Below are 17,434 nucleotides of genomic sequence, written 5' to 3' on the forward strand. Positions count from 1 at the left end.
TGCTTATTCCACATATCTATGCTTACTTCACATCTCTGCTTACTCCACATCTCTGCTTACCCCTCAACTCTGCTTAACCTACAGCTCTGCTTGCCCCACATATATCTGTTAACCTCACATCTCTACTTACCTCACATCTCCGTTTACACCACATCTCTGCTTACCCAACATATTTGCTTACCCCACATCTCTGCTTATTTATATATGTATTTAGATCTTGTATTGTGTAATTGGTACCAATACTATTGTTTTATACAAACGATGTCTTCTCAAATACAAAAAATAATCAGTACATTAAACAATATATGACATAGTACACTTGACACAGATGCAATTGTGCTGAAAGTGGCGTAAAACAGCAAAAATCAATCAATCATTTTCAAACCAAAAGCTCATATACGAAATTATAATATACACGATAAGTTTTGCAGAATATACCTGCAACTGTTATAATTTTCTTTGAATAGAAGGAAGCGGAAAGAAACTCTTTTAATTTGTTTTAATTTGTAGGTCCACGATGCATAATGGCTTACTATGAAGAGTACTTGAAAGCTGTAGGCTCCGGAACATTTTATTGTAAACCGCTCAACAAGGATGGGAAAGATCGTTTTCGTAATGGAAAATCAGCACTTGGAGTAAATAAATTACACGGCCTAATGCGCGAGCTATATCAAAAAGGTGGACTTTTAGGGAACTGAAAGAATCATTCCTGAAAACTCACTTGTGCAACCGCCCTATACCATGCAGGTATTGATGAACAAGAAATCATGACAAGAACTGGTCACCACTCCACGGCATCAGTGAAAGCTTACAAAACTAGCAATGGGAGCATTCAAAAGAATGTGTCAAAAATCTTGAACCCACCCGTTCTTTCGAGCGAATATGAAAACACGACTGTTTCCAACACAGTAGATGAATTGTGTACAGATGATGGTTAAAAATGAAAAAAATGAGAAGAAGCACTGTTTGAATGATGTAACAACTATGCACGGAGGCGCTGTAATTTTTTTTAAAATTGTAACTTTAGTTTCAATTAAGAACAGTAGCAAGTCAGCTTATTGATAATAAAGGCAAACATTGATTTTTTCAGTTTTTTTGTTGTTTTTTTTATTCCAGGAGAAAAGGTGTGTATTTTCATACTAACGCTTTTCCATTTTGTAAACGTTCACAGAAAACAGACATTTAATGCCTTACATTGTCTTTGAAAATATAAATAATTCTGTCACACTATTTTCTGCAGTAAAAGTGATTAAAATTGAGAATGGAAATGGGGAATGTGTCAAAGAGACAACAACCCGACCATAGAGCAGACAACAGCCGAAGGCCACCAATGGGTCTTCAATGCAGCGAGAAACTCCCGCACCCGGAGGCGTCCTTCAGCTGGCCCCTAAACAAATATGTATACTAGTTCAGTGATAATGGACGTCATACTAAACTCCAAATTATACACAAGAAACTAAAATTAAAAATGATACAAGACTAACAAAGGCCAGAGGCTCCTGACTTGGGACAGGCGCAAAAATGCGGCGGGGTTAAACATGTTTTTTGAGATATCAACCCTCCCCCTATACCTCTAGCCAATGTAGAAAAAACAAACGTACAACAGTACGCACAGTAAAACTCAGTTTAAGAGAAGTCCGAGTCCGATGTCAGAATAGGAAACAAAAGAAAATAAACAAAATGACAATAATACATAAATAACAACAGACTACTAGCAGTTACTGACCTCAATTAAACTGATTGAAAGATTATGTCTTCATCATATGAATATCAGGCACAATCCCTCCTGTTAGGGGTTTAGTATTATACCATCATAAAAATATGAGAAGAACATAACCCGTGTCTAGGCTTCATGTTTTCACGTGAATGCATGTATTTCACTAGATTTAAAGCACTTAGCTTGGTATCCGTCGTCTGTCCGTCATAATTCTGTTTTCAAAATTGAGATTGCTGTCACTTGGCGTTTTTTTTTAGTGCGATGGTCGCGTTAAGCATTTTACGACAATATTACATCTTCTATCTTCAATCTACCAAAGATACGACCATTGCATCTGCAGTCCGTACTTTTTTTTTTACAATTTCTTGGACCCCCGCAATATGTATTTCACCAGATCTAAAGCACTCTGCTTGGCTTCTGTCGTCTGTCCGTCATAATTTTGTTTTCAAAACTGATATTCCTATCACTTAGCGTCCATTTTCAGTACAATAGTTGAGTTGAGCATTGTACGAGAACAAATAACATCTTAAGGCTACCAAAGATACGACTATTGCATTTGCAGTCCATACAACATATGATACCTTAGATAGAGTGTCAAAGTGTTACATGCAATATTTAGGACAACCCTCCCCCCTCGTCGATGTTCGTCGTTAGAAACGTGCTTTTGCTTATTCACCTTAAGTATATAAAAACAAGAAGATGTGGTATGGTTGCCAATGAGTCAACTATCCAACAAAGTTCAAATGACGTGGATGTTTATTCCAATGCCTCCTCCGCCCAAACAACTAAGAAAACCAGAAGAGACCAACGGGAAGTCCAAGGAGGCGGAGCCTCATATGTAAAACATGGTGGGAGGAGCTTGAGCCTGTGCATTAACTTTATCTAAGAATTAGTTATTTCACTGGTCTAAGCTCCTCCCACTCTATGCCTTTCCTATGACAAGCGGTCGACGGCGGGATTGGAGAGTGCAATAACTTAAACATCATTCAGTTAACGCACTCCTCTAAAAATAACTGAAGTAAATTCACTAGAAAATCAAAGGAAAAAAATTACCATTCATGTTACAATAATTGTTTAGTTCACTTTTAAAAATGCTTGCTAGTTACTTTCCCCTTTGAATTTATGTTCCGTCCTACAAGTGCCTTTAGTCACAACAAGAAAAAGAAGACTAGTCATTATAAAAGTCTACCTTTTAAATATAAGGAGATGTTGTTTGATTGTCAACTATATGAGGGTAGGAATGCCCTTTACAGTCAGACGTTAATCGGTCACTTTCGGCTACCGTTAGCGTCAAATTGGTTTAAAGTTTATCGTGGTTCGTTGAAATATCCTTATCGTGATTCGTCATAGGTCTCGAATAATTACCGTTACCGTTTTTTTCGAAAAGAATTTAACGTGATTCGTAAAAATCAGTTGATTTTGTTATCGTCATAAAGTAAATGTACATTTTATCGTCATGCCAAAAATAACCGTTAACGTTATTTGGCAAGATTTTTTTTACCGTTATTCGTCATAAAGGTACCCCCAAATACGACACTCCTATATGGTACTGTACGACCTTCAACAATGAGCAAAATCAATAACGATTAGTAAGCATGACAAAATGTGAAAAAAAATTCAAATGAGAAAACATACGATCTGGTTTATTCTAAAAACTATAGACGAAAAACTAACATGACAAATAAATCACAACAAGCATTATGACGTTATGATTGGTATACCGCCGTTATGTGGTGACCCCTATGGGTTCAGTAGATTTCATATGGGATTCATGGCGTCATGTTACATGTAACATTGATGGTAACGTCATCACTGTATTTCATCGCTTATTTTTATACATAATTTAGCAGGAAAATTCCCGTGTGCGATAAATTCGTTATACGGTTCACTACTAACCTTTGACCTCACATCCTATGAATTTTACTTACCCTCTATGGATCAGTTGAGTTGTCAGTAGCAAACCATTTAACTTATATAATGTTCTCCACTTGATGCACGTTTTTGTGTTAACCTTTGTGATGTGGTTTTTAATCACTGTATTAACTGTCATCCGTTGCTATTAATTGTGCAACAAATCTTAGATATAACAATGATGACAAGACCGATGTTTTGTCGTTATTGTTGTATATTTTAATTTTGTAAAAGGAGGAGATGTGGTATGATTGTCAATGCAACAACTATCCACCAAAGTTCAAATGAAGTGAATGTAAGCAATTATAGGCAATCGTACGGCCTTCAACAATAGGAAAAACGAATTAAACACTATGCAGTCGGCTATAAAAGGCCACGACATTTACCTTTTTTTTTAATTGTTGGGGCTTAATCTTCGAGGGTCTGCCAAGAAGACCATAGAATTAATATTAAAAAGCATGATATCCCATTTCAACTTTATTTTAAAAATGATGCATCTTTTAATCAGGAAATGCCAAAATACAGACTAAAAAAAGTATGGTTGTTAATTACACTAACAGTCTGAAATCTGAATTATATCAGAGATGGTAGAATATTGTTCAAGGATATAAATGATATCCACCATCGATATTGTTGGTACTCCCGGTAATGTACGATGCTTCATCTGACGCCAAGAAGAGCAAGAGGGAAACAACATCTGCTGATTTTCCGGCCCTTTTTAGGTGTGTTAGTTTTGCATACTTGTCAGCAACCTATAAAGAAAAAAAAGTTATTTTAGACATTGAAATACAAGATGCAAAGATATCGAAATTGGTTGACATGAATTTCGGAAATAATCTGCTTCTGGTACGTTCGAGACGTGATGCTTGAAAGCCAAAATTTAAAATATATGTTGCATATCGACCAAAAAAAGACAAAACACCAAAATTCTGTTTAGGTAATTGTTTTCAAAGGGTATTGCAATAACAACATTCACGGTACTAGTTACAATGCACCTGACACCATATTCGCATTTTGACAACTAATATCTCTTCAGTGAAACATAAGGCCATCATATGTAAAAACCAAACACCTAATACAAACGTTGAAGGGCTAATAAAAAAGAAAAAAGAAAAAAAAAAACCAAACAAACTAAAAGTCATCCAAAACCTAGACAAAGAATCATATCTATTTTAAGAGTGAATTACAGCGATATCGACTCCAAGGTCGACTCTATTCATAATTTATTGACAGAACAATATGTGTATACAACCTTCTTTTGGTCTTCATCTGAAGTCTTCCTAGAACTATTACGAAGAATATTGGTATCATCAATGAAGCCAGGACTACAATTTGATAACAGAATACAATAAAGTAACACATGTACGATAAACTAACTAAACATAAATGAATAATGAATATTAAAATAGATTATATTTAAATATAAGAAAGCATATATCAGAAAAGAAACTAAACTAAGAAATAGAATGACAAACGTTGGCATTTGCTATAATAGTAATTTTATTATTGTCATCATATTGAAATAATTACATTTCATGTATGTTTAATTAATAATACGTTAGTTTGATTGGCTAAGAGCAATCTCGCGACATTCTGAAATTAACCTTCATTACAAAATGAAATGTAACATTCATGATGACACGAACTTCCACAATAAAGTGCACAGGTAAATAAAAGAAAAACTTGGTAGAATCGTGTTTTCATGATCCTAGCGCGCTTCATACAAAATGTACCTCGATCAACGCTTTTACATCCCAATAAATTTACAAAAAGAAGCATTCAATTCATAATCAAATTTAAATATCTTTCTTTCGTTATCTCCCTTAAAACTATAACTTCTGCAAACTTGGAGGGGAAAGTTTTTCATCGTCCAGGTGCATTCAGAATGTGGTGGGGTTAACATGTTTGTATGAGCTGAGACACTGTGCTAACAGAACATCATTAGAACAAACGTAAATATCGGTTGGAAAGAGCCTGACTCAGTAGATCGGTATAAAGCTGAATGCAACTAACATCATGTCAACAGACACAAAGAACCAGAGTACTGGAGTAATTTGAAGCTAGTTAATAGACCAATGTTAACTAAGAAATATAGACCATGTTTTTTAGACTAAAGACGAATCATTGCATCTTCAAAGGATATAGTGTGAAGACTTCATAAGCATTCTGAGAAAACCATGACATCGTGTAAAAAAAAAAAATATCGACATGATGCAGGCCCATAACTCGATATCAATATTTGTTCAGTTATGTATTAAACTCTTTAGAATAAAATCAATGTTCAATAAAGTGCCGAGAAAGAAAATTCTCAAAGATCAGTTGACCTCTGTCAGGCTGTCATGTGCACCTAATACTTGTAACAATCATTCTATAGACCAAGTACCGATGGATTATTAATTATAATAAATGAGAAACTGACTTAAATGTTCACTGATTCGTAAAAAGAGGTAAGACCAGCTCACTAGTCATGTCGGACGGACAGACACCATACAACGGCCATTCGCCATTGAATACACTTCAAGCAATAAAACATTCCGAAAATAACCTTCTGAAGTCCAGTTTCAAATTACAGACATTTATACAATTTTAGATTAGATTTCTTTGCATAATGCAGGACAATGCAAGACAAACTGCAGTCTCTGCCTATTAAAAGCAAATGGCAAAAGCATTGTGTATTGAAATCACATATACTCTTTTACATAATTTTTAAATATCTGGTGTAGTATACGCGCTCAAGGCACCTTGGAATAAACATAACACTTTATGGTTACATGGTTTAATATAAACTAACTAGAATCAACAGCAACAATTGTTTATACAACAAGCATTAAAGTAGAAATACAGATCGTGGGAGTCTTAGATAAAGTCATAACTCATGTCAGTGCATCCGATGATGCATAAAATTAAAAGTACCGACAGCTGATTAAGGTAAACAAACTTGAACTGACAAATATCAACATAATTGTAAATACTACATCTGGCACTGAAGGTTAAGGGACTAACTGTTTATTGATAACAAATCAAGGTACTTGGTAACAACGTTCTAGGTACTACATTTCCCATTAATTAGAACTTACTTGATGGCATTCACTCTTACACCGTGAGGACCTAGTTCTGAAAGAAATTTATTTAATCAATATTTGTTTCAATGATTTGTTCATTAACTGTATGTGTCGATAAAGTTAAGCCCATTATATTTTCTAGATAAGATCCAGTGTATTTAACATGTATATTGAGCTTAACACATTTTGTGAAAAAAAGGAGGGGGGGGGGTTTCAACAATGGTTTTGAACGTAAGGGATCAATAAGTTGGTGTACGGACAGACAACCGGTGAAGAATTTGTTGAAAATATTATTGCACAACTTATTTAAATAAACGTTAGATTAGAAAAAAAATGGACAGATGCCAAAAAGATAAAAATGATATCAAGCACTGTACCACAACAAAAGTAATTTGTTAAAATTCTTTTTATTTTGAAAAAGTCAATGCAATCAATTACAAGTCAGAATATTTTACAATGATTTTGATTGGTTGACGATACCGGCAATTCCTTTAAATTTTTCATCTAGAAATATTACTGTATAATAAATATCTTTTACCTTTGGCTAGACATTTTGTAAGCATATCAATAGCCACTTTTGCCATGCAGTAAACTACTATGTCCGGTTGCTGAAAAACATAAAACATTTTTTTTATTTACATTTCAATTTTACATAGTAATTTTGCATTACAAATTTAAATTACAATTTAAGTAACGAAGTTACTAAGGAATGAAATAGGTAATGCATTCCAAATGTGCTTTTGTGATTTCAAACATATGTGGCTTTCTTTTTATCTTTTAAGTGCAAATATATGGTTAACTTCCCAAGAAAACTGCTTTCCTGTTCAGATGGTAATTAAACAGCATGCAATTGCATGCTAATTATTGTTGAAGATAGTATATTGATATGGATGTTTTTGTTGTGTTGTTGGGTGCCGTTTCAATTATCACGGTGTTCGAACGGAACTGTACGGTTTCATTTTTATTTTGATAAGGTCAGATTTGAAGAATACATAAACTATTCAATTATAAATTAAATATACTTACCGGCATTTTGGAATCGATACTCGACAGGAAGATTATATTACCTACATTGAAAATTTTAATTACTTAAAAGTATGCTTTATGATTGTATATATCAAAAAGAGGCGAATTGGTTTACATAACAGTTTACATATACATGCTATATTCCATATTTGTTATTTAAAAATGTATATTCCTCTTAATTTTTGATGCAATGAACAATAAAGTAACCCTACAATGTATCTTATTAATTTTTGTTGCATTCTCCTGAAAATATGAAATTGCTCCAATACTTAATTCTGCCTCTTTTGCTTCCCCTTGGTAATATTTAATTTGTACTAGCAAATTCCATTGTCACGTCGTCTCTCCAATTGTATATTTTTCCTTCCGCCTGGTAATTAGCAAACACTTAAATTTACTGAACCCTATATTCTTTTCTCAAAATCAAATTCAATTAAAAGTACCAATCCCTATATTTCCCCCCTCATACCAACAGACCTTTTGTTTTTTAGATGAGGCAAGCATGGTTGTGACAGCAAGAATTTTTTTTTCCTTATGCTGACAAACCTTTTGTTTCTTTGAGATAAGGGAAGCATAGTTGTGCAAGAAAGAATTTAGATTTCCTTTATACTAACAAAACTTTTGTTTTCTTTGAGATAAGGCAAGAATAGTTGTGCCAGTAAGAATTTAGTTTTCCCTCATACTAACAAATCTTTTGTTTCTTGGAGACGAGGGAAGCATAGTTGTGACAGAAAAAATTTAGTTTTCCCTCATACTAACAAACCTTTTGTTTCTTTGAGATATGGCAAGCATAGCTGTGCCAAAAACAATTTCGCCTTCTGGTTCACACTGACGAATCTGTCGTAATCCTCTTCCTTAGTTACACTTACATTTGAAAACATAACAGAGCCTGCGATATCAGCCTGAAACGTATGTGCATATATGAGATGTAGTCTTCTCATATCTGAGTGGCGTTAACCACGAAGATTTGGGACTACTTATATCTTATTTGCATAGAAGTAATAAATAATTCTTTTCTCTTTTCTCTTATTCTGTGAGAGCAATCTGTTTTGAAAAAGCAAGAATAGTGTCCTTATCGCAAATTTACTAGATGCAGGTACACTTTCAGCAGATGTTTTATTGTTATGTTTTGCAATGAAAACTGAATTGCGTCTATTTTTCTATCATCAAGTTGATACTTTATCACTGCTTTTGTATGGCAAAATTGAATCGCTGTACTATCTTGTATTTTTTTGGTTTGATTGCCAAAACCTGAACGTTTTGCCGATAAATAGTAACACTTCTATGTAAATACAGATTCTGAAATAGTTAAAATCCACAAAATATTTAATCACTCATTATGACTTTCTTTTAGAGAAACAAAAGTTTTCGGTCCTGATGCTACTATAGCATAATAGATAAGCTTTACTTCTTTATCATGTATCATTCGTTCAAGACATCGTGAATGATAAATTATAGTAAAAAATGATCATATTTATATAAAGGATCCGGAGAAGGTGCAACCGTTGCGCATATAAAATATTTGCCTGAATTACATACAAATTGTGTAAATACTTTGAAAACATACCGTGAGATCACAATATCTTGTTCTAAGTGAAAGTATGTCGCTGAAAATGATGGGAATTAAGATTTTTATTTATGTGACAGGAGTTTGGTTACATGTAATACTTAATTCTAAATCGTATTCTCTCAAACTTTATCTGGACGATTAATGATAAACATTTTAGAACATTTTGATACGTTCCGCATACAAAACATTAATTTGGAAAGGTATCATTTCCAATGTTAGCACTATGTCATATACAAATGATGAATGTTTGTATCTATGGACCGAATATTAACTGGATGTTGGCTTAGTTTTGTTGGGTCGCTGCTTCTGTGGTGTTTACATCATATTTTCTTTTATAATGGTGCACACATAGGTATATTTAGATTATATAAAACAAACCAATATATCCAATCTTCCAAATTTCTGTATCAGGTTCTTTACAATTTCTTCCCTGAAGGCAGATTGAGATAAGTCACCACTGCAATATCCTATCTAAGAAGAAAATATAATCATGCATATACATTAAATGGGGTAATAAATCAGTACTTATAGTAAAAAGGGTTATTTTCTATATGGATAAATTCGACATATCTAATCACAAACTAAATCAGGACTACATGGTAAATTTGTTAAAACAACAAGAGTAAAAAAAAAAATAACTCATTGAAAACAACCATTATTATTTAAAATTCCTAATCAAATGGAATGCATAAAATTTCAAGGGCGCATTAGGGATTTACATTTTTTTTAGATTGCGCACAAGATTTTATTGGATTTTATTACATTTGTGCACATTTATTTTACAAGTCGCAATAGTAAAACTACAATGAATATAAATCATTCATAAAAATATGAAGCCAACTTTGAGAAAAAAAATAATATATCATAAATTAAGTCACTTTTGGAAAGTTAACATAAAGAATGTTTATCAGAAACAAATCACAGGGAAACACAAATGGACAATTGAGTACTTGATGATGCAATTCTAAGAATATCCGAATGGAAACAGGTTTCGTAGTCATTTTCTAAAAGTTAAGAGCTACCAATACTCAGCAAGAACAGGCATGTCAAATTGAGATTTTAGTGATTAATTTAAATATTTGTTTTATATTTTTTTTTTCTAGTACTTAGGATTCGTTTTACTAGATAATAACAAAACAAACGAGCGTTTCCTGCTAGAAACCCCTCTTTCATCGTGTGGTAGGTGCACAGCAAGAAGGCGTTAACTAAAGGAACAAGGGTATATACAATGTGTTACAAATAGACTAACAAGTTAAGTCGTCATTTTAAACAATATCTGACATATTTTCGGATACATGAAGACCCTATTTCCTGATACTAAGCTAACATTTACCGCTGTTAACTTGTTTAACGAATGTGCTCAAATACATTAAAAAGCTGCGCGCAGAAGTAAGGATGACTACACACATTGTAAAGCGTCGAATTTCACAAACTTCGTTAATACATCTACATGACATGGTTTCTTACACCAGTCAATTAAAATTTGATATTTGTATACGATTGGCTCCGTTAAAGGGGCAGTATCTATGAGAAATAACAAAAATAAATTTGATTTTTTTTTGTTAAATTATTAATGCAAGTGAAATAGTGAAATAAAAATTCGCTTTTAGCAGCAAGTTTGGTTCAATGTTGTCAAAATGAGCTAAGAAACATCGCTGATGAATTATTCACTTGCAAGTGAATAATTCGACCTCATTTAAACCGTATTCATGTGACGTTCTATTTAACCCCTTAGTTAGAGATGGGTTACGCATGAACTAGGCATGTTCGGCTATAAAAAGGAAAAGAATACCAACATTGAAAGTGAAACAAGGGTAAACCATTTGGTTGACTGATTCAATCCAAGAAAAATCATTCTTATACAGGTATGATCAACATATTTGTTTAACCTATAAAATGAAATCAAACAGACCTAGAAAAATTCAATTGCACGTTTCCCTATGAATTGATATCTATATTTATGTTAATATCGGTTATATGATCGTCGGCAGTCTTCGAAGGTCACCTCGATGGTTAATTAGATGGCGTCTAGGCTAAAATACACACGAAATGCCGATACATATTATTGAGTCCATGCATTGTTAATTTTTCACTTTAGACCTTTTTTTTTAGTTCGATATACCTTTTAGTAGATTATAAATCAAATATGAGAATTTGACTCAATTCGGTGAACATGAATTTGACAGCTAATGCATGCCCCTTTAACAATGTATTTATCAAGTGACCTCTACAGAACAATATCTAAAAATTCTCAACACTGTGTTTATACATGTATTGTATATATTAAATAAGATGATATTTTTGTAACTATGAAACCGAACTTTCACAAAACTTGGTTTGGTAAACTATGTAATCTATGTCAAAGGGACGACCATTTGATACCGTTTTGGGGGAAAAAGAGGGGGGTGAAGGGGGTGAGCAGGAATTTTTTTTTCGGATTTACTTTTCATTTTTATATGCTGCTGCGCATGCTTACTTTTATTTTCATAAATCCTCTACTCTGTAAAGCCCATCCAGACCCACCCCCCCTTCCCCATTTTGCTGTAGATTTGACTCATTATTCTCTACTCTGTAAAACCCATCCAGACCCTCATTCAAATGTCTACAATATATGTGACAATTATTATACTTCATCCTACATGTATTTTAATGAAAAAAAAGAGTAATTGCAGAAATTTCGTGGTAGCATTCTGGCCTCGAGTGCGAAAGTTTGCGGGTTCGATTCAAAGCATGATCAAATAAAAAAATAAGCACACATCATTAAAGCGTACGACAAAGACTGCATGGTCAGCTCGGATTCAGAATAACATGTCCAGGTATGGTAATATATATTCACGAGCACTGTTATCTTGCAAACTAGTGACTATACGGTATGGTCTTTGCTCATTGTTGACGGCCGTACGGTGACCTATAGTTGTTAATTTCTGTGTCATTTGTTTTCTTGTGGAGACTTGTCTCATTGGCAATCATACCACATCTTCTTATTTCTATATTTTATAGCGTGTCGGTAAAACACAAAGCAGGGTTAATGTTCAAGATTTAAATAGCTTACTTTTTCTTCCACTAAACCCTTTTCCTTGCATTTTTGTTGTACATTTTGCAATTTGTCCTCTTCAAGAGCCACTAAAAATAATCTGGCTCCATGTTCTGCTAACTTTATAGCGGTGGCTTCTCCTATGCCAGAACTTGCTCCTGAAAGATCAATATAAACATAATCTCCAGGTGCTGAACCAGCCATTTTTAAAACTGAGGTTTGCAACTGCCGGAACACCATGAAACGTTCACATAATTAAAAAAAAATAAAAATAAATAAATCGAATTGGAGGATCCGCCAATTAGCTCTGCATGTTGTAAAACAATAATAATTTCAGGAGGGCGTTTTTTTTCTTATTTTCACTGATGTCACAATTCACGGAGTACCTTTGTGTCAATTCAAGGGTAAAAAGTCTACAACAAATTAATTGACAGATTAAGGATGTTCGCTCCTCTTGTTTTTGATTTTTTGCCAGATATTCCGAATACTCTTGTTTTATCCATGTATTGCCATTAAAAATGTTTACCCGCTAACCCCTACTTTTCTTACATAATTTTATTACATCTAGTTTAAAAAGCCATATTTGAAAATCTTATAAAATCCTTGTTATTTTTCATTGTTTTTGAAAGAAAAAAGGTCCCAATGTTAAATGTATTAAAAATCTAGAGAGAATCATTTCCCGCCAAATTTTCAATGGCTTATATCTCGAAAACAAGCACACGTTTCTCGTTTTTCGTTTTTTATATAGATTAGACCGTTGTTTTTTCCCGTTTGAATGGTTTTACACTAGTAATTTTTTTGGGGCCCTTTATAGCTTACTGTTCGGTGTAAGCCAAGGCTCCGTGTTGAAGACCGTACTGCGACCTATAATGGTTTATTTTTATAAATTTTGACTTGGATGGAGAGTTGTCTCATTGGCACTCATACCACATCTTCTTTTATCTATACACGGACCATTCATTTTTTTCTGCTTTTTCAGGTCCTTCATTTATATACTATCAATTTATAACTGTTACAGTCTTTTAAAAAGCTTGTTGTTTTGAAACAGAGGAGCGAACATCCTTAAAACAAATCATTACGCGGAATACATAAAGACGGCAACATAGTAAAAAGAAAAAGACAAATAGACAAACAACCGATTAAAAAGTACACTACACAGAAACTAAATATTGAGCAACGCGAACAGCAAAAATCCGAGGGTCATCTCAGGTTCTAAGAAAATGTCAACATTCTCTCTTCTGCTAGTAACACCCGTCGTGTTGTTCCTGTTAAATTCGTTTGTAATCATATCTAGTGATAAGGCATCACACAATATGAGAACATTTGTAACTAAACTAGAGTCAAAGAATTAAATTTCCCGCGTGGTTTTGAATTGATGTGAAAGTAATCATTATCGCCAAGGACGTCTCTCACTCAGTAAGAAAGGAATATATTACAATGAAAAAATGCATACACAATTGCATTATACAATATACAGCTCAATTAATAATTTTCAAATGTTATAAAAAACATATGGCATATGAGTGTCTCAGTATTAGTTAGAGACGGATAGCATAACATGATGTATTCCTACCTGTTACAAGGACAACTTTTTCTCTGAAGTTAGCCATGTTATAAGTGTAAACGTACTTTTTTAGGCCAAGACTATTGTAGTTCATGATTGAGTGTTAGAAAAATAAAAATTTATTCAACAATTTTTTTAATTACTCCTTTGAAATATTTTTCTCAACAGAGTCAGATTTGAGTGTGATGTAATAAATGACTGAAAAATACACCATTTATCTATTTAATTCTCAACAATCTAAAAATGGTTACTCCTTGATAGCACAGCTCTAATTTTTAACTATTTTCTTTAGGATAAAAAATAATCAAAAGTAAAAAAAATATATACAGTATTCGAATCATTCTGCTTTCAACTGAAAAATGTCGGTATAAAAATTGTGCAAGATAATGCAAAAGATCAAAAATCGATTACCATGGCCTAACATCTTGATAACATATTATATAATGAACCATGTACTGCTAGCACACGTTACTAAACATAGAGAAAACGCTGACTTGTCAATATCAAGCAGCAATTTAACAGTCCGTGTATAAATGTACCATGGCTCGTAAGAATATCTTCTGTAATAAGATTTGTTACCAAATGTGGAGCTATAACATCTTCTGTGATTAATTTTGATACCGAACGTGGATCTATAACCTCTTCTGTAATACTCTTGTTACCGGACATGGCACTAGAACCTCTGTTGTAATAAATATTGATACCGCGGAAGTGATGCTAAAATCTCTGCCGTAATTAATCTTGATACCAAATTTAGAGCTGCATATAGAACCTCCTTTGTGTCTTCAATCTTGATACCGGACGTAGAGCTAGAACCTCATGAAATAGTTGATATTGGACTTAAAGCAAACACAATCAACCACTCAATATACTTGATACATTTTATAACGATAAGATTTGATGTGATTGCCAATGAGAACACTTTCCACATTTGACCAATAAAGGGTCATTGTGTGACCTTCAACAATGAGCAAAACCCTTACCATATATTAAACTAGAAAGGCCCCGGTATGATAAATGTGAAACAATTCAAAACAGAAAATCAACGATCTGATTGATGCTATAAACAATAGACGAAAAACAAATCTGGCAGACACCGTTCAATAGCAATCAACGAATTTCAGGCTTCTGACTTGGGGCATGTAGACACATGAAGAATTAACGGAATAAAACAATCCTCTCGTAACCTTGAACATAAGTGTAATAGTACAACATGATAACAAACTAAAAATTTACTTGAAAATGTTCGACGGAAAGATCGGCACGAAACAAATAGAATAAATAAGACAAAGTACCGATTAAAGAGTGCTCTCATTCACTGAAGGCTATTTGAAAACAAATGTCAACTTATTAATAAACCATCATGGTGTTTACACAGGGAAATGTCATTCACGTGTTTCTCACGTGAATTTCAGGTGAATTTAACATGAAAATCACAGGAATTTTTTTTTTCACGTGAAGTAAGGTTATTCAAATATCACCTGCATTTTCAGATTAAATTTAAATCATGAAAAATGCTTTTTTTTTTAGTGCGCGAAATTCACGTGAACATTTTCGCGTGAGTTTCACGTTTAAGTTCGTTGGAGGTGAATTCCATGTGAGATTTATGTGAAATTCACGTGAGTAAAATTTGTCTAATTACCAAGACTAAAATACCCATTAGTACAATTTCAACGAACTTAGTGTAAATTAAGACGCCATTAACTGTCTGAGAAAAACATATTAACCTTGTGCAATGCCAAAATATATGTATCGACAGAGTTTAGAGCATCATAGTAAAAATCTTGGTGTGATATCCAGTTCGTAATAAGAGTTATACAGGTATATGTAATAAAGAATTTATTGACGGTTTTAATTTATTAGTGGTCACGAAATTCATGACTTGATATGGGAAATATATATATACGCACGGTACAAAATAAAAGAAAATGAACAATAATGACAGAAGTTATTAGAGTTATGGGATGTTATTCATTAAAAAGGGGGATTTTCCAGTTTTCGGACAATAACTCAAAAATACGTTGAGGAGTTTTCATGACACTTTGGTGAATTATTCATATCTATTGACGTGAGCTTCCTTTCGATTTTTAGAAATTTTAGATTTTACGTTTCCGAGTTATGGGGTTTTATTCATTAAAAAAGGGGGATTTTCCAACTTTTTTTTCCAGTTTTTGAACAATAACTCAAAAATACTTTAAACAGTGATGATTGGTTTATGTTTATTAAAATAACATCCCTTTAGTTTTTTTTTAATAAATTTCTGATATGACATTGAGTAGTTATGGAACTTCATTCTTTGAAAAAGCGACAGGCATATCATGCGCTCATGACGCAGCTCTTTATTTGTTCTATCAGAAGGCGTTTTAATCTTAATTTGAACAAACAATGTTGGTAACGGTCAATTGGGAGAATACAGGTGGGGCAGCGCAATCGTCATTGCAAATCTCATAATTTTTCCGTTCATCATTCGCAAAACTCCACTGTTATATTGATTGTATAGTGTTACATTACTATTTAGTATGGAAAAGAACGGATATCAATTCGCCACCGGAAATTGAAATGATGTTTAAGCAATGAAAATTACAGAACAAAAACTAGTTCATTTGCCTGTAAAATAACTCCTATTTGATAAGAAAGTAAAATTTGACAATACGCCATATCATTTTCACTTCCAAAATTGAATCAAAACTATACTCGTTATAGTAAGATTTACATTCGCGTAGGTCTGTCGCAAAAAATGCACTTGAATACCATTCGGCGTTTTAAATTTATTATTCTCTATTCTATGTATTCTAGCACCTGGATATTCTCTATTCTTTATTTTTTTTTTCCATTTTTCTCTGTTCTTTATATTTCCCCCTATTATTCTCGATTCTGTAAACACCCATCCGTACCCTCAAATTTAATATAAAACGAGTGTTCTGCTTTTTCAAAAGAGGTATTATCATAATTTGGTAAGATTTGTAACTAAACTAGAATTAAATTTCTCGGTTGATTTTGAATTGATGTCTCTTTGAATTTTTATGACAAAGTACTCATTATCGCCAAGGACGTCTCTCGATCAATCCGTAAATAATCTATTACTATGAAAAAATATCTACACATATGCATTATATAATATACAGCAAATTTGATAATTTTCACATGTTATAGAAAACTATGGCATATGAGTGTCTCAATATTAGTTAGAGACGGATAGCAGAACATCATTAATTCCTACCTGTTACAAGGACAACTTTTTCTCTGAAGTTAGCCATGTTTTACCGTGATAATACAAAAGATCTTAAAAAGATTACCTTTGCCTTACATCTATTTAACGTATCATATGATACACAATGCACACGTTGTACATCGATGTTACTATATATAGAGAAAACATACTTAAATGACACTGACATTTATTTTTATTTTGTCAATATCAAGGAGCAATTTAATCCAGTGCGTGTATAAATATACAATGGCTCGTCAGAATATTTTCTGTAATAATTTTTGCTAGCAGACGTGGAGCTAGACCCTCTTCTGTTATTCATTTTGACCTCGAACGTGGAGGTTA

General features: G+C 33.1%; 1 protein-coding gene across 4 annotated transcripts in view; it reads right to left on the reverse strand.

Annotated features, from left to right (window-relative positions):
* The window catches only part of LOC127723550 (uncharacterized oxidoreductase TM_0325-like), a 73,665-nt gene extending 56,456 nt beyond the window's left edge, over window positions 1-17,209 (reverse strand). Inside the window, exons 1-9 of one of the 4 annotated variants that reach the window (XM_052230218.1) lie at window positions 17,102-17,209; window positions 12,336-12,475; window positions 9,662-9,754; window positions 8,477-8,615; window positions 7,717-7,757; window positions 7,229-7,298; window positions 6,706-6,742; window positions 4,881-4,953; window positions 4,093-4,380 (exon numbers count right to left, since the gene is read on the reverse strand). In XM_052230218.1, the coding sequence (XP_052086178.1) occupies window positions 4,228-4,380; window positions 4,881-4,953; window positions 6,706-6,742; window positions 7,229-7,298; window positions 7,717-7,757; window positions 8,477-8,615; window positions 9,662-9,754; window positions 12,336-12,475; window positions 17,102-17,138 (783 nt within the window). In that variant the 5' untranslated portion in view covers window positions 17,139-17,209 and the 3' untranslated portion in view covers window positions 4,093-4,227. Of the gene's footprint in view, window positions 1-4,092; window positions 4,381-4,880; window positions 4,954-6,705; window positions 6,743-7,228; window positions 7,299-7,716; window positions 7,758-8,476; window positions 8,616-9,661; window positions 9,755-12,335; window positions 12,476-13,890; window positions 13,948-17,101 lie in introns of those variants that run through there. The other 3 variants (XM_052230221.1, XM_052230223.1, XM_052230224.1) reach the window with 3 other exon arrangements.
* Between the last annotated feature and the right edge of the window lie 225 nt (window positions 17,210-17,434).

The sequence above is a fragment of the Mytilus californianus genome, unplaced genomic scaffold, assembly GCF_021869535.1.
Source record: "Mytilus californianus isolate M0D057914Y unplaced genomic scaffold, xbMytCali1.0.p SCAF_13, whole genome shotgun sequence".
Lineage (NCBI taxonomy): Eukaryota > Metazoa > Mollusca > Bivalvia > Mytilida > Mytilidae > Mytilus > Mytilus californianus.